Here is a 16,510-nt window from a genome sequence, read left to right on the forward strand (position 1 = left end):
CTCTCTCTCTCCATTGTTGAAATCTTTTTCTCACTATTTTCCTAATCTTTCTATGTCTCGATGTCTTAATGCTCCCTCGATCTCCAACTAGTTATCCTTGTCTTCAGTTGAAGGAGAACGAGAAACCATATCAAACACACCATCAGAAATTGTAGATCGTAGTAGCTGGAGAACAATTGAACTTTTAGGCCTAGCTACTAATTTTACCACAAAAACTCCAATGAGTGAAATGCACCTTTCTGTCTCTACATGGCCCCTTTAAACAGTTTATTCTCAGTTTGTGTATGATGACGCTGTATGTATCTACTGTAACAACAATCTAACAACAACACAGCTGTGGGCTTGTAACAAAATGTGATGTTATAGGTTTGTATTGATGCTTATGCACCCTTCTCTCTCTCCCCCCCATCTCTCTCCCCCTCGCTCCCCCTTTCCCTTCCTCCCTCCCTCCTTCTGCTACCCCAGTGTGGACAGCGCGTTTCTCCCAGGAGCCAGCGGACCAGTCGGTGGTGCTGGGCCAGAGGGTGATTCTGTCCTGTGTTGTGTTTAACTACTCGGGCATTGTGCAGTGGACCAAGGATGGACTGGCCCTGGGCATCGGAGAGGACCTCAGGGGTGAGACTACAACAACTCTAAGACCCCTCCTCCCCCCTGACAACACCCAACAACACCCAACACCCATCATTTCTAGTCGCCCTGCTTACAAGGCCTCTCTGTATATCGCCCTGTCTGTCATTCTATGCTGTTGTGGTGTTTACCTTTTCTCTACCACCTCTCCCCCTCTTTCTATCTCTACCCTCCCCCTCTTTCTCTCTCTTTCTCTTTGTCTCTCTCCCTCTTTGTCTCTCTCTTTCTTTCTCTTTGCCAGGCTCTCTCTCTATCTGTCCATCAATTTCTCTATACCTATACCTATCTCTATCACAAACACACATGTTCTGTCTCCCCTATCTGTAAGAAATAAGGCTTGTTGAAAATACAAAAAAATGTAAACTCGTTGCTTTTCTCACATTCTTTCTTTTCCTACTTCATTCCCTCTTTCTCCCTCTATCTCCCCCTTTCTCTCTCTCTCTCTCTCTCTCTCTCTCTCTCTCTCTCTCTCTCTCTCTCTTTGCCTCTGTTCAACCCCTCACTGATTCTTCATTCTCTCTCCCTCCCTCTCTCCCCCTGTCCCCCTCTGCCGCTCTTTTCCTCTCCTTCACACTCGCTCTTCTTCCCTCTCTTTGTCTCTGCTTTTCCTCAAACACTCTCTCATTTCTCTCTCCCTCCCTTCCTCTGCTGCTCCTCTTCATCTGTCCTCTCACCATTCCTTTCCCTCTCTCTCTCTCTCTCTCTCTCTCTCCCTCTTTCTCTCTCTCTCTCTCTTTGTCTCCCTCTCTTTCAATCATATTGATACTGTAATGGTTCAGTGCTTCAAGCCAAAGCTTTTAAATAGAAACATGTGAATGAACACTGGTTCCATCATACACATGCTCCCTCTCTCCCTCGCTCTCTCTCACCCTGCCTCTCTCCCTCGCTCCTTCGCTCTCTCTCACCCTGCCTCTCTCCCTCTCTCCCTCTCTCTCACCCTGCCTCTCTCCCTCGCTCCTTCGCTCTCTCTCTCCCTGCCTCTCTCCCTCGCTGCCTTGATCTCTTTCCCTCCCATAAGCTTTCTCTCTCTCGACATTTCACATGCAAATACATGCATAGACAACATACAGACACACATGATATGTCAGGTACAAGGACACACAAGGTTATGGGAGGGTAAGCTCATTTGAAGCATATGGATATATATACAGTACATTCTACTGTGACGGAATGATTCCGATGGAATTTATTTGTGAAGAGAAAGGACATGAAATCTTCACCAGCATTTCTGTCCGTTTGGAGTCCTCTAAAACGTTGTTGTCATAATGCATGCATTCTTTTCTCTTGCTGGTGAAAGAGAGCACGGCTGCCACCTGCTGGTAAGAATGTATAGCACCACTTGAGCTGTGTGAGCGCTAGAAGAGAGAGCGAGAGAAGGGGGGGAAGGGAGGGGGAGGGAGAGAGAGAGAGAGAGAGAGAGAGAGAGAGAGCATACATACGAATATGTGCATGGTTGTGTTCTTTGTTTATCATTACCTTCTATACATTCCAAATGAGCCTGCCCTGCTCATTTATCGTTTAACCAGCCTCCACTGACTGTCCCTATGTCTGACTCTCTCTCCATTCCCCCCAGCCTGGCCGAGGTACCGTGTGTTGCGGGTGCAGGAGCTGGGCCAGTATAACCTGGAGATCATCTCAGCTGAGCTGTCTGATGACTCCCTGTACGAGTGTCAGGCCCCAGACGCTGCGCTACGTTCTAGAAGAGCCAAACTCACCGTCCTCAGTAAGATACAGCAACTGCATGTGTGTGTGTGTGTGTGTGTGTGTGTGTGTGCGTGTGCGTGCGTGTGCGTGTGGTTGTGTGGTTGTGTGTGCGTGTGTTTGTGTGGTTGTGTGTGTGTTTGTGTGGTTGTGTGTGTGGTTGTGTGTGTGTATGCGTGTGTATTTCAGTACATGCATGTGTTTAACCCCCCTGTCCTCTCCAGTCCCCCCAGATGACCCAGTGATAGACGGGGCCCCTGAGGTGCTGCTGAATGCAGGGGACCACTATAACCTGAGCTGTGTGTCCCGCGGGGCCAAGCCCCCTGCCATGATAGAGTGGCAGAAAGATGGGATCCCTGTAGATGGAGCAGTCAGCACCACCGTGAGTCAATGAAACAAGCGTGTACACATGCAAACACATAGTATTATAACACCCACATGCACCCACACACATACACATACACGTACATATCACATGCACGCACGCACACACACACACACACACACACACTCAAATCCATACACACAGTGACTGACTTTGTTACTCCTACCTTTTCTCATCGTTGTATTGGCTGTCGTCTCTTGAGTCCATCGCTACCCCTCTCTTGACCATTTCTGTCCCTCCCATCCTTGTTCCTTCATTCCCTCCCTCCATCTCTCTCCATCAGGAGGTGCTCCCGGACAGGAAGAGGGTGACGACCCACAGCTTCCTGCCCATCCACCCAGTGGACACAGACACAGGGAGGAACTACAGCTGTGTGGCCAGTAACCTGGCTATCCCCGCCGGGAAACACACCACCGTCACCCTCAACGTACACCGTAAGTCACCCTCAACGTACACCGTAAGTCACCCTCAACGTACACGTAAGTCACCCTCAACGTACACCGTAAGTCACCCTCAACGTACACCGTAAGTCTCCCTCAACATACACCGTAAGTCACCCTCAACGTACATCGTAAGTCACCCTCAACATACACCGTAAGTCACCCTCAACGTACACCGTAAGTCACCCTCAACGTACACCGTAAGTCACCCTCAATGTACACCGTAAGTCACCCTCAACGTACACCGTAAGTCACCCTCAACGTACACCGTAAGTCACCCTCAACGAACACCGTAAGTCACCCTCAAAGGAATTCGTTGAAGACTTGTTCATAACCTTCCCCTTAGCTTGACATAGTTTTTATGACAGACTGTGATGACTGAATATCTGATGTTATTCACAGACAACAGCTCCTAATGAAAACCAGTACATCACTTAGATCACTGCCCAGGACCCTTGAGGGGGTTCTTGAGGGGGTCCTCTCTTTTTCCTCTCTGCCCCCCTCCTCTCTCCTTCTCTCTGTTATTTGCTTATGTTGTCAGTGTGCCTCATTAACCCCGTGTGTCCTCTCTTTCCAGACCCCCCCACGGTGACACTGTCCATCGAGCCTCGCTCCGTCTTAGAGGGGGACAGAGTTACCTTCACCTGCGCCGCCTCCGCCAACCCTCCTATCATGGGATACATGTATGTCCTCTATCTACCTACAGTATCTGTTCACCTTTCTGTCTGTCTCCAGTATATGCCCACCTGCCTCTCTCTCTAGCTGTGCATTCGTCTGGCTGGATAGTTGTGTTCATCTACAGTACCAGTCCAAAGCTTTAACACACCTACTCATTCAAGATTTTTTATTTATTTTTACTGTAAGCATTCCTCATGAAGCTGGTTGAGAGAATGCCAAGAGTGTGCAAAGTTGTCATCAAGGCAAAGGGTGGCTACTTTGAAGAATCTCAAATATAACATATATTTTGATTTCTTTAAACACTTTTTTGGTTACTACATGATTCCATATGTGTTATTTCATAGTGTTGATGTCTTCACTATTATTCTACAATGTAGAAAATAGTAAAAAATAAAGAAAAACCCTTGAATGAGTAGGTTTGTCCAAACTTTTGACTGGAACTGTGTTTGGGTAGTTACATGTGTTAGTCGTGGTGACCAAGTGTTTGACCAATGTGGGAACCAAACCTGGCAGTACATGTTTATTCATACAATATGTGTGTTCTTTCTCAGGTGGGCTAAAGGTGGAGTGATCCTGCAGGGAGCCAGAGAGAGTGTGTTCACCACCAAAGCTGACCATTCCTTCTTCACTGAGCCAGTGTCCTGCTCAGTGTTCAACGCCGTGGGCAAAACCAACGTCAGCATCCTGGTCGATGTACACTGTGAGTCTAACTAGACCTCCATGGCTGGCAAATAGCATCTGTCTGTCTCTCTGTCAGTCTCTTTCTGTCTCTCTCTCTGTCTGTGTGTCTGTCTATCTCTCTCTCTCTTTTTCTCTGTCTCTCTCTCTGTTTCTGTCTGTCTGTCTGTCTGTCTGTCTGTCTGTCTGTCTGTCTGTCTGTCTGTCTGTCTGTCTTTCATTTCTCTTTACGTGGTCATTTTTATATTGTATTTGACTTTGTTATCAGTAGCTGACCTGGTTAAATTAAAGTCCCCCCCCTCTCTCTCTCTCTCTCTCTCTCTCTCTCTCTCTCTCTCTCTCTCTCCCTCCCCCTCTCTCCCCAGTTGGTCCTATTCTGGTAGTGGAGCCCAGGCCAGTGACAGTGGACATAGACTCTGATGTCACTCTGAACTGCAAATGGGCCGGCAACCCTCCTCTAACACTTACCTGGACCAAGAAGGGCTCCAATATGGTGAGGACCAGTTCTCTCTTCCTTCTGTCGCTCTCTTTATCTTTATAGACTCCATTTCTTTTATATCCTTCTGTCTCTCTCAGTCTCTCTATTCTCTTTCGCCCCCCTGCTCTGTCCGTCTCTTTCTCCTGGCTTTTTCCTGATGCTCCCTCGCTCCTCTCCTCCATTTGTCTTTCCCACTCCTTCACCTCTAGTTTATTCTCTTTTGCATTCCTATGTATGACTCTATGTTTGTTCCTCTCTCTCTGTTTGTTCCTCTCTCTCTGTTTGTTCCTCTCTCTCTGTTTGTTCCTCTCTCTCTGTTTGTTCCTCTCTCTCTGTTTCTTCCTCTCTCTCTGTTTGTTCCTCTCTCTCTGTTTGTTCCTGACTCTCTGTTTGTTCCTCTCTCTGTTTGTTCTTGACTCTGTTTCTTCCTCTCTCTCTGTTTGTTCCTCTCTCTCTGTTTGTTCTTGACTCTGTTTGTTCCTCTCTCTCTGTTTGTTCTTGACTCTGTTTCTTCCTCTCTCTCTGTTTGTTCCTCTCTCTCTGTTTGTTCCTCTCTCTGTTTCTTCCTCTCTCTCTGTTTGTTCCTCTCTCTCTGTTTGTTCCTGACTCTCTGTTTGTTCCTCTCTCTCTGTTTGTTCTTTTGTTTCTTCCTCTCTCTCTGTTTGTTTCTCTCTCTGTTTGTTCTTGACTCTGTTTGTTCCTCTCTCTCTGTTTGTTCCTCTCTCTCTGTTTGTTCCTGACTCTATGTTTGTTCCTCTCTCTGTTTGTTCTCTCTCTGTTTGTTCCTCTCTCTGTTTCTTCCTCTCTCTCTGTTTGTTCCTCTCTCTCTGTTTGTTCCTGACTCTATGTTTGTTCCTCTCTCTCTGTTTGTTCCCTCTCTCTCTTTGTTCCTCTCTCTCTGTTTGTTCCTGACTCTGTTTGTTCTTGACTCTATGTTTGTTCCTCTCTCTCTGTTTGTTCCTCTCTCTCTGTTTGTTCCTCTCTCTCTGTTTGTTCCTCTCTCTCTGTTTGTTCCTCTCTCTATGTTTGTTCCTCTCTCTATGTTTGTTCCTCTCTCTATGTTTGTTCCTCTCTCTATGTTTGTTCCTCTCTCTATGTTTGTTCCTCTCTCTATGTTTGTTCCTCTCTCTATGTTTGTTCCTCTCTCTCTGTTTGTTCCTCTCTCTGTTTGTTCCTGACTCTCTGTTTGTTCCTCTCTCTCTGTTTGTTCCTCTCTCTCTGTTTGTTCCTCTCTCTCTGTTTGTTCCTCTCTCTCTGTTTGTTCCTCTCTCTCTGTTTGTTCCTCTCTCTCTGTTTGTTCCTCTCTCTGTTTGTTCCTCTCTCTCTGTTTGTTCCTCTCTCTCTGTTTGTTCCTCTCTCTCTGTTTGTTCCTCTCTCTCTGTTTGTTCCTCTCTCTCTGTTTCTTCCTCTCTCTCTGTTTGTTCCTCTCTCTCTGTTTGTTCCTGACTCTGTTTGTTCTTGACTCTGTTTGTTCCTCTCTCTCTGTTTGTTCCTCTCTCTCTGTTTGTTCCTCTCTCTCTGTTTGTTCCTCTCTCTCTGTTTGTTCCTCTCTCTCTGTTTGTTCTCTCTCTGTTTGTTTCTTCTGTTTCTCTCTCTCTGTTTGTTCCTGACTCTCTGTTTGTTCCTCTCTCTCTGTTTCTTCCTCTCTCTCTGTTTGTTCCTCTCTCTCTGTTTCTTCCTCTCTCTCTGTTTGTTCCTGACTCTCTGTTTGTTCTCTCTCTGTTTGTTCCTAACTCTGTTTGTTCCTCTCTCTCTGTTTGTTCCTCTCTCTGTTTGTTCCTCTCTCTCTGTTTGTTCCTCTCTCTCTGTTTGTTCCTCTCTGTTTGTTCCTGACTCTCTGTTTGTTCCTCTCTCTCTGTTTGTTCCTCTCTCTCTGTTTGTTCCTCTCTCTCTGTTTGTTCCTCTCTCTCTGTTTGTTCCTCTCTCTCTGTTTGTTCCTCTCTCTCTGTTTGTTCCTGACTCTCTGTTTGTTCCTCTCTCTCTGTTTGTTCCTCTCTCTCTGTTTGTTCCTCTCTCTCTGTTTCTTCCTCTCTCTCTGTTTGTTCTCTCTCTCTGTTTGTTCCTGACTCTCTGTTTGTTCCTGACTCTCTGTTTGTTTCTCTCTCTGTTTCTTCCTCTCTCTCTGTTTGTTCCTCTCTCTCTGTTTGTTCCTCTCTCTCTGTTTGTTTCCTCTCTCTGTTTGTTCCTGACTCTCTGTTTGTTCCTGACTCTCTGTTTGTTCCTGACTCTCTGTTTGTTCCTCTCTCTGTTTGTTCCTCTCTCTCTCTGTTTCTTCCTCTCTCTGTTTGTTCCTGACTCTCTGTTTGTTCCTCTCTCTCTGTTTCTTCCTCTCTCTCTGTTTGTTCCTCTCTCTCTGTTTGTTGTTTGTTTGTTCCTCTCTCTCTGTTTGTTCCTCTCTCTCTGTTTCTTCCTCTCTCTCTGTTTGTTCCTCTCTCTCTGTTTGTTCCTGACTCTCTGTTTGTTCCTCTCTCTCTGTTTCTTCCTCTCTCTCTGTTTGTTCCCTCTCTGTTTGTTCCTGACTCTCTGTTTGTTCCTCTCTCTGTTTGTTCTTGACTCTGTTTGTTCCTCTGTTTGTTCTTGACTCTGTTTCTTCCTCTCTCTCTGTTTGTTCCTCTCTCTCTGTTTCTTCCTCTCTCTCTCTGTTTGTTCCTCTCTCTCTGTTTGTTCCTGACTCTGTTTGTTCCTGACTCTGTTTGTTCTTGACTCTATGTTTGTTCCTGACTCTGTTTGTTCCTCTCTCTCTGTTTGTTCCTTCTCTGTTTGTTCCTGACTCTCTGTTTGTTCCTGACTCTCTGTTTGTTCCTCTCTTTCTCCATGTTTCCTCTTCTCTCTCTCTCTGTTTGTTCCTCTCTCTCTGTTTGTTCCTCTCTCTCTGTTTGTTTCTCTCTCTGTTTGTTCCTCTCTCTCTGTTTGTTCCTGACTGTTTGTTCTTGACTCTGTTTGTTCCTGACTCTGTTTGTTCCTCTCTCTCTGTTTGTTCCTTCTCTCTGTTTGTTCCTCTCTCTCTGTTTGTTCCTCTCTGTTTGTTCCTCTCTCTCTCTGTTTCTTCCTCTCTCTCTGTTTGTTCCTGACTCTCTGTTTGTTCCTCTGTTTGTTCCTCTCTCTCTGTTTGTTCCTCTCTCTCTGTTTGTTTGACTGTTTGTTCTTGACTCTGTTTGTTCCTGACTCTGTTTGTTCCTCTCTCTCTGTTTGTTCCTCTCTCTGTTTGTTCCTCTCTCTGTTTGTTCCTCTCTCTGTTTGTTCCTGACTGTTTGTTCTGACTCTGTTTGTTGACTCTGTTTGTTCCTCTCTCTCTGTTTGTTCCCTCTCTCTGTTTGTTCCTCTCTCTCTCTGTTTGTTCCTCTCTCTCTGTTTGTTCCTGACTCTGTTTGTTCCTGACTCTGTTTGTTCCTGACTCTGTTTGTTCTTGACTCTATGTTTGTTCCTCTCTCTCTGTTTGTTCCTCTCTCTCTGTTTGTTCCTCTCTCTCTGTTTGTTCCTCTCTCTCTGTTTGTTCCTCTCTCTCTGTTTGTTCCTCTCTCTCTGTTTGTTCCTGACTCTCTGTTTGTTCCTCACTCTCTGTTTGTTCCTCTCTCTCTGTTTGTTCCTCTCTCTCTGTTTGTTCCTGACTCTCTGTTTGTTCCTGACTCTCTGTTTGTTCCTGACTCTGTTTGTTCTCTCTCTCTGTTTGTTCCTCTCTCTCTGTTTGTTCCTCTCTCTCTGTTTGTTCCTCTCTGTTTGTTCCTGACTGTTTGTTCTTGACTCTGTTTGTTCTTGACTCTGTTTGTTCCTCTCTCTCTGTTTGTTCCTCTCTCTCTGTTTCTTCCTCTCTCTCTCTCTCTGTTTGTTCCTCTCTCTCTGTTTGTTCCTGACTCTGTTTGTTCCTGACTCTGTTTGTTCCTGACTCTGTTTGTTCTTGACTCTATGTTTGTTCCTGACTCTGTTTGTTCCTCTCTCTCTCTGTTTGTTCCTCTCTCTCTGTTTGTTCCTGACTCTCTGTTTGTTCCTGACTCTCTGTTTGTTCCTCTCTCTCTGTTTGTTCCTGACTCTCTGTTTGTTCCTGACTCTCTGTTTGTTCCATGTTCCTCTCTCTGTTTGTTCCTCCTCTCTCTGTTTGTTCCTCTCTCTCTGTTTGTTCCTGACTCTCTGTTTGTTCCTGACTCTCTGTTTGTTCTCTCTCTCTGTTTGTTCCTCTCTCTCTGTTTGTTCCTCTCTCTGTTTGTTCCTCTCTCTCTGTTTGTTCCTCTCTCTCTGTTTGTTCCTCTCTCTCTGTTTGTTCCTGACTCTCTGTTTGTTCCTCTCTTTCTCCATCCCGTTCCTCTCTCTCTGTTTGTTCCTCTCTCTCTGTTTGTTCCTGACTCTCTGTTTGTTCCTCTCTCTCTCCATCCCGTGTGTAGGTCCTTAGTAATAACAACCAGCTGTTCCTGAAGTCAGTGAGCCAGGCGGACGCTGGGCAGTACGTGTGTAAGGCCATCGTCCCCAGGATCGGAGTGGGAGAGACAGAGGTCACGCTCACTGTCAACGGTAAGGAACACCACACATCACACAAGAATAGATAAGCTTGAGTTTATGGTTCAGTGTGATGATTGGATGTAGTCTTTAATACTGCTATGAAGACCGGCGTGTGCAACTTTTATTTGAAAGTATTCATTGGTGTAGTATTTATTCTTGTTTATACATGGAGCGGAATGTACCACCCCTCACTCGTTCTCACGCTCACTCTGTTTATCTCTTCCTATCCAGGTCCCCCCATCATCTCCAGTGAGCCCGTCCAGTATGCGGTGAGGGGGGAGAGAGGAGAGGTCAAATGCTACATCGCCAGCACACCTCCACCGGACAAGATTGTAAGTTGACAGTCGATACTGTACAAACTCTACTGCAACCTTTTACATGACCACCTATACGTTATCGCCATGAGATTACCACCTATACATTATCGTCGTGGGATTGCCACCTGTACATTATGATCGTGAGATTACCACCTATACATTATCGTCATGAGATTACCACCTATACATTATCGTCATGAGATTACCACCTATACATTATCGTCATGAGATTACCACCTATACATTATCGTCATGAGATTACCACCTATACATTATCGTCATGAGATTACCACTTATACATTATCGTCATGAGATTACCACCTATACATTATCGTCGTGGGATTGCCACCTGTACATTTTCGTCGTGGGATTGCCACCTGTACATTTTCGTCGTGGGATTACCTAATCGTCATGAGACTGACATGGTCGACACTCTAGCAGCGGTTCCCAAACTCTTTCTGTTTTATGGCAGCCGCCAAAATCTTTAAGAATTGTCCTGAGACCCACCAAGTAAACAAGATTTCTAGTCGAGGGACACTTCTAGTGCAGCCGGTCAGTGTCTGAAACCAGCTGATATCTCCTCTCCTCCACTCGTCTCGCTGGTCCGGATGCTCTCAGGCAGTGGCTGCATCTGAAATGGCACCCTTCTCCCTACATAGTGCACCCTATGTGCCCTGGTCAAAAGTAGTGCACTGTACAGGGATTACAGTGCTATTTGTGACACAGTCCGTGTGTAGTTGGTCTCTCCTCTCCTCTCTAAGCCTTGTGAGTTTGATTCTCTCTGATGCAGCAGCTTACTGTGCGTCCTTAATGCAGGGACAGAAAAGCGGTTATAAAATATGAAGGACTGGAACAGTTGTCCCGGTAAATGCCAGAGTTTCCCGTTTTTCAGAATAAATCGGAGATTACAGGAACATGTGGCCTCATGCATTTTTAAATACTCTTTCATACTTCAGTGTGAATAATAGCTTTTAGCGGGTTAGAAGTTGCGGAAGTGTGTAAGATTCTCACCAGCTCTAAAACCACTACGTGTTACTCTATAGTCCAAGGATAAAGAGATAGAGAGGCTTGGAACAGTTGCTGTTGGTAGTGTGTGAATCCCATTCTGTGTGCGTTGTAAGTGTGCGTGAATGTGTTTTTAATAGTTGCATGTGCTTGTTGTTTACTTCAGTACGTCTGTGTGTACGTCTTTGTATGCCCAGTTGTGTGTACAGTGTGCCTGCATGTAAAACATGAGTGTATATGCCTAATGCATATGTATGTGTGTGTCAGTACACATAATTCAATGGAGTCCATGTGGGTGTGTTAACTTGTACCTGTCTGCCTGCCTGTCTGTCTGTCTGTCTGTCTGTCTGTCTGTCTGTCTGTCTGTCTGTCTGTCTGTCTGTCTGTCTGTCTGTCTGTCTGTCTGTCTGTCTGTCTGTCTGTCTGTCTGTCTGTCTGTCTGTCTGTCTGTCTGTCTGCCTGTCTGTCTGTCTGTCTGTCTGTCTGTCTGCCTGTCTGTGTTTCAGGTGTGGGCGTGGAAAGAGAACGTGTGGGAGAAGGAGAAGGGGACTCTGTTGGAGAGGTACACGGTGGAGCAGAGTAAACCTCTGTCTGAGGGAGGGGCTGTCCTCTCCACCCTCACCATCAACAACGTCATGGAGGCTGACTTCCTGTCCACCTACAACTGTACTGCCTGGAACGCCTTCGGACCCGGGACCATGATCATCACCCTGGAGGAGACTGGTATGACCAGAGACAAACAGCAACAACAATAACCACCATTATATTCACCACAATTATATTCACCACCATTATATACATCACCATTATATTCATTCTCATAACTTGATACAACAACAACAATAAGCACCATATATACTCATGCCTGCTCTATTACAATGTTTTAGCTGAGTCTGCATGTTGTATTGCATTGAATACTGTTTCTCTCTCTCCTTCTCTCTCTCCCTTCATCTATCTCGCTCCCTCCTTCTCTCTCTCCGTTCCTCTATCTCTCCTCCCCCCATTCTCTCTGTCTCTTCCCCCCCTTTCCTTCCTCCCTCCTCTCTACCCCCCTCTCAATCTCCCCATTCTTCTCTCCCTTCATTCCTCTCTCCTCTCTTCCCTCTCTCAGAGGAGGTCCCAGTGGGTATAATAGCAGGAGGGACTGTTGGCTGCACCATCCTGCTGTTCCTGTGTTTACTAGTCCTGGTGCTCATCTTCTACCGGCAGCACAAAGGCAGTGAGTGACACCTGCATCTATTCCCCACAGTCAAACCATCTATAAAGTATCAAACACACACCAATACATGTTTCAGATGCCCTAAAAACCCCAATACACCTGTCTTGAGATATCTACCCTGTACCCCCACACATTATCTCAGTACCGGTACCCCCTGTATAGAGCCGTGTTATTTAGATCTGTCACTTTCTCTTCTTTTGATCTTTTTCATCTACTTTGGTCCCACTTTTATGTTGGATTCCTCCCCACCTTTGTTTTTGTTTTTTTCGCTGTTTGATGGTTTAGTTTCTGCCCTCTCCTCTCCCTCCTCTCCTTCCTCTAAGCCCTTTAAATTGTCATCAGATATCTAACCCTTACCCTCGTTATTGTTATTTTATTGTGTTACTATTTTTATTTTATTTTTTACTTTAGTATATTTAGTTAATATTTTCTGAACTGCATTGTTGGTTAAGGCATTTCACAGTAAGATCTACACATGTTGTATTAGGCGCATGTGTCAAATACAATTTGATTCGATTTTTGATTTGATATCAATATATGAACCCATTATTCGCATAACCCACATGCACCTATACATACGGTATACATATTGTATCTATCTAAATCAATATACCCTGACATATCCAGCAGTATTCAACTGTGTGCTGTGCTGTTGTGCCGTGCTTCCAGGTCGTCGCGGGGTCACGCTGGGTAAGCCAGACATCAAGGTAGAGACAATAAACAAGGAGACCCACAGTCTGGAGGAGGACTCCGGCAGTGTTTCCACGGCATCACGCATGGTCAAGGCCATGTACTCGGTGAGTTGCCATGACAACGTGACAGCAGGTTGCCTTGAACTTTCCTACCTTTGGTTTATGTTACCCAAGTTTCCCCTCAGGGGATCAATAAAGTTTATTCAATCATTCCAACGATGCCTGAACTCGGAAGCTCTCGCATTGCACAACCAACCTCTTAGGAGAAATGCACAAATTATTTTTACCTCTCAATTGTATCAACTTTTGCTGTTCTATCTTTTCAATCACAATACTCACATTTTTAACACTTCTGATGACCCTTTTTCAACCTTAATTTCGATCTGTCACTTTCTCTTCTTTTTCTCTTTTTCTTCCACTTTGGTCCCCCTCTTTTGTTGGATTCCTCCCCACCTTTGTTGTTTTTTCGTTGTTTGATGGTTTAGTTTCTGCCCTCTTCTGTGCCCTTCTCTCCCTCCTCTCAGCCCTTTAAAGATGATATAGAGCTGAAACAGGACCTACGCAGCGACACTCTAGACACACGCCAGGAGTACGACCTTAAGGTGATCTCATCACACACAAACACACACGTGCGCACGTACGCACCCACGCACACATTCACACGGACACCCACACACACCTTAGCTACAATATGTCTTCTTCTCTCTCTCCAGGATCCCACCAACGGCTACTACAACGTGCGAGCCTCCACCCACGACGAGGGCCGTCCCGCCTCCCGCTCCATGCACTACTCTGACTACCGGCCCTCCAACACCCCAGGGGGCGCTGCCTCCATAAGCAGCAGTGTTGGAGGATCAGGGGCCACGGCCAGCGGAGGAGGCCCTCCAGGCCCAGGGCCGCTCAACACCCCTGGCCGCCCCAGCTGCTACGACCCCCGTCCCCCCTCCAGACTGTCCCATAACAGCTATGCTCAGTTTAACACATTCACCCGGGCTGGACAGAGCCAGCCGCCCCCTCCCAACCCCCCGCCGCAGACCAGCGACTTCCCTGGGGACTGCAGCCTGTTGGACTCCTCTCAACTGGCATACGACAACTACGGCTATCCCTCTCACCCCTATACCCCCTACCGCATGGGATTCGCCCCGCCCACTCTGGCTCCCTTGGAAGCCGGTCCGTCCTATGAGATGTACGGGGTGGGGCCGGGGGTGGGCCCTGTGCCAGGGGTGGGGCCTGGTGTGGGGGTGGGGCCTGGGGCAGCTCCGTCAGGGTCAGAGACTGGACTGGGGAAGTATGGAAGCTCGACCCGCTTCTCCTATACCTCGCAGCATTCTGACTACGGCCACAGAGGGCACACACAGAGGATGCAGACACATGTGTGAGATACAGTTCATTCTCACGTAGAGGGTGAGGGTGCATTCTCATACACACTGTCACTCAGACGCACACACACATTTGCATTCTCAAACGTACACACACAAACACATTTGAGCGTACACAGACACACACACAGCGACACACATGCAGACAGACACACACACATACACAAACACACACACACACACACACACACACACAGGTGTAAGGATTTGCCCACGAGACAGGGAGGGTATGAGAAAGAGAGATAGTCCAGATCAGTGGAAAATAGAGAGTATCCCAATGAGACAGAGGGGAATTCCTTGTAATCAGAATTCCAACACTCCCAGTGTTCAATTCTTCGCTCTGAAAGAGCAGAAAGCGAAAGTCACAATCAAGACCAGAGAAAATAGGACTAGAGAGAACAAGAGATCTTTAGATCTTAATTGTCAAAATGAATAGCAGAAGTGCTATGAATTTAGACTGTAATGAGTGACGAGAGGGAGGGGGGGGTGTTACAGGCAATTTATTCCATATACGATTGCCAAATATTAAAGTAAGGCATATCATGGAGAAATTGACCATCAAATATGGTACTCATTCGTTGGGAGGGAGAAACCTCAACCAATGAGGAGTAATGACTGTCCGCCATTTTGTTTTAGCTGGTTGTTGTTTTATACAGTGATCTTAGAGCACATATATATCCCAGAATGCTTTACTTCATTGGCGCCATTGGTGCTGGTTAGTGGGGCCATGGTACGTTTTGCACTGCATTACAAACAGTATTCATTGCTTAGACATCCGTTATCTATATCTATAGCTGTATTATATATGTCTGTTTTTATTTGCACACCAACAAACTAGAGCTTTGTATTCTATTTTTTAACATTTTACTGAATTATTTTTGTCATATTTCTGTGAAGGAGGTGTCTGTGGACCAAAATGATCTAACTTGAGAGGGTTTAGTATTTGTTTGGGTGATATTCACCCCAACAAACAAAGAGAAACATGAAGAAGTATTTGTGGACCTGTTTCTGTCAGCCATGATGACTGGCAGAATTCAGGAAGGGGGAGTATATACAGGAACCTTTTTACCAAGTGTCCATGTTGCTCTTTATTTTGATGTAAATCTTGGGTTACAAGCATTTATGCAGTAGATAGCATGCAGGAGGTCCTTATATTGGCAGGTGTTGTGTGTTGCTAGGCCTACCAAGGGTTTAGGTATTGAGGCAGTTCCGGTCATATGGAACTATAAGCCTGGTAGCCTGGGATCCAAACTGAAATCGCTTTGTTACACCATTTATATGAATATACTACATAATTGATATGATGAAACATAGCAAATTCAGCTTGGATCCAGGCTATAAGCCTTAGCCTGGTGCCCCCTGCTGAAATAGAAAGAGGTGATGTGGTAGCCTGGTCCCAGGTCTATTTGTGCTGTCTTGCCTACTCCTGTGGTCATTGTCACACTTGCGAACAAACAGAGCTGGGACCATGGCTAGTGAGATGGTGTGTACAGAGGTTTAGAACAGAGTGGCCTTAGGGAACATGTGGTAAATGCTTTCATTACTCATACACAATCAGCCATGATGACGAGGCCTGAGGAGAATGTGTATAGAAAGGGGCAATGAAGGTTTTTCTACAGTATTGACATATAGTGGTGTGTGATTGTGTGAATGTGTATGGGTGAAAGAAAGAATGAGCAAAAGGGAGAGAGAGTGTGTGTGTGTGTGTGTGTGTGTGTGTGTGTGTGTGTGTGTGTGTGTGTGTGTGTGTGTGTGTGTGTGTGTGTGTGCACATCTATTTGTACAGTGTTTGTATAGATGTGTGAATGGCTGTGTGTGTATGTAACACATAGACATACCGTACTCTACCTGCGTGTGTGTGTGAATATTGTATGCGTGTGTGTATGTCTGTATGTGTTTATGTGTGTGAGTGTTTTAGTAATACAGCATTTCCCAAACTCGGTCCTGGGGCGGATGTTTGGGTTTTTGCCCTAGTACTACACAACTGATTCAAATAACCAACTCATCATCAAGCTTTGATTATTTGAATCAGCTGTGTAGTGTTAGGTGCAAAAACCAAAACGTGCCCCCTTTGGGGTCCCGAGGACCGAGTTTGGAAAACGCTGCATTAATCTGTCCATATCATTTCTCTTCGCAATCCTGTTCCAATACTTGTATACCTCTGGTAGGACTGTATCCTGTATTATTGTGTCTTTGAATTTAGAAATACAATGTTTATCTTATTGTACTGTTCAACGTAGCAGAGAAAAACTGTTCAAAAGATGTACAACAAAAATCACATTTTCATTTTTTAAGTTCATTATCTCCAATATTTTTTAAAAATGGTATGTAATTATTTTTCCACAGTATTACAGAAATAAAAAGCACTGTTTTTTATAAAATTAACCATATTGTGTGATGCTTTCAGGGGAATGGGATAA

At 45.6% G+C, this 16,510-nt stretch overlaps 1 protein-coding gene across 1 annotated transcript in view; it reads left to right on the forward strand.

Annotated features, from left to right (window-relative positions):
* The window catches only part of LOC112261000 (kin of IRRE-like protein 1), a 35,932-nt gene extending 19,457 nt beyond the window's left edge, over positions 1-16,475 (forward strand). Inside the window, exons 2-15 of the mRNA XM_042328317.1 lie at positions 466-615; positions 2,201-2,350; positions 2,553-2,710; positions 2,997-3,147; positions 3,731-3,836; positions 4,383-4,531; positions 4,875-5,002; positions 9,364-9,490; positions 9,710-9,810; positions 11,307-11,523; positions 11,912-12,019; positions 12,689-12,816; positions 13,236-13,313; positions 13,425-16,475. Coding sequence (XP_042184251.1) covers positions 466-615; positions 2,201-2,350; positions 2,553-2,710; positions 2,997-3,147; positions 3,731-3,836; positions 4,383-4,531; positions 4,875-5,002; positions 9,364-9,490; positions 9,710-9,810; positions 11,307-11,523; positions 11,912-12,019; positions 12,689-12,816; positions 13,236-13,313; positions 13,425-14,090 — 2,417 coding nt within the window. The 3' untranslated portion in view covers positions 14,091-16,475. The remainder of the gene's footprint in view (positions 1-465; positions 616-2,200; positions 2,351-2,552; positions 2,711-2,996; positions 3,148-3,730; positions 3,837-4,382; positions 4,532-4,874; positions 5,003-9,363; positions 9,491-9,709; positions 9,811-11,306; positions 11,524-11,911; positions 12,020-12,688; positions 12,817-13,235; positions 13,314-13,424) is intronic.
* The last annotated feature ends 35 nt before the right edge of the window (positions 16,476-16,510 follow it).

This window comes from Oncorhynchus tshawytscha, linkage group LG10 (assembly GCF_018296145.1).
Source record: "Oncorhynchus tshawytscha isolate Ot180627B linkage group LG10, Otsh_v2.0, whole genome shotgun sequence".
Lineage (NCBI taxonomy): Eukaryota > Metazoa > Chordata > Actinopteri > Salmoniformes > Salmonidae > Oncorhynchus > Oncorhynchus tshawytscha.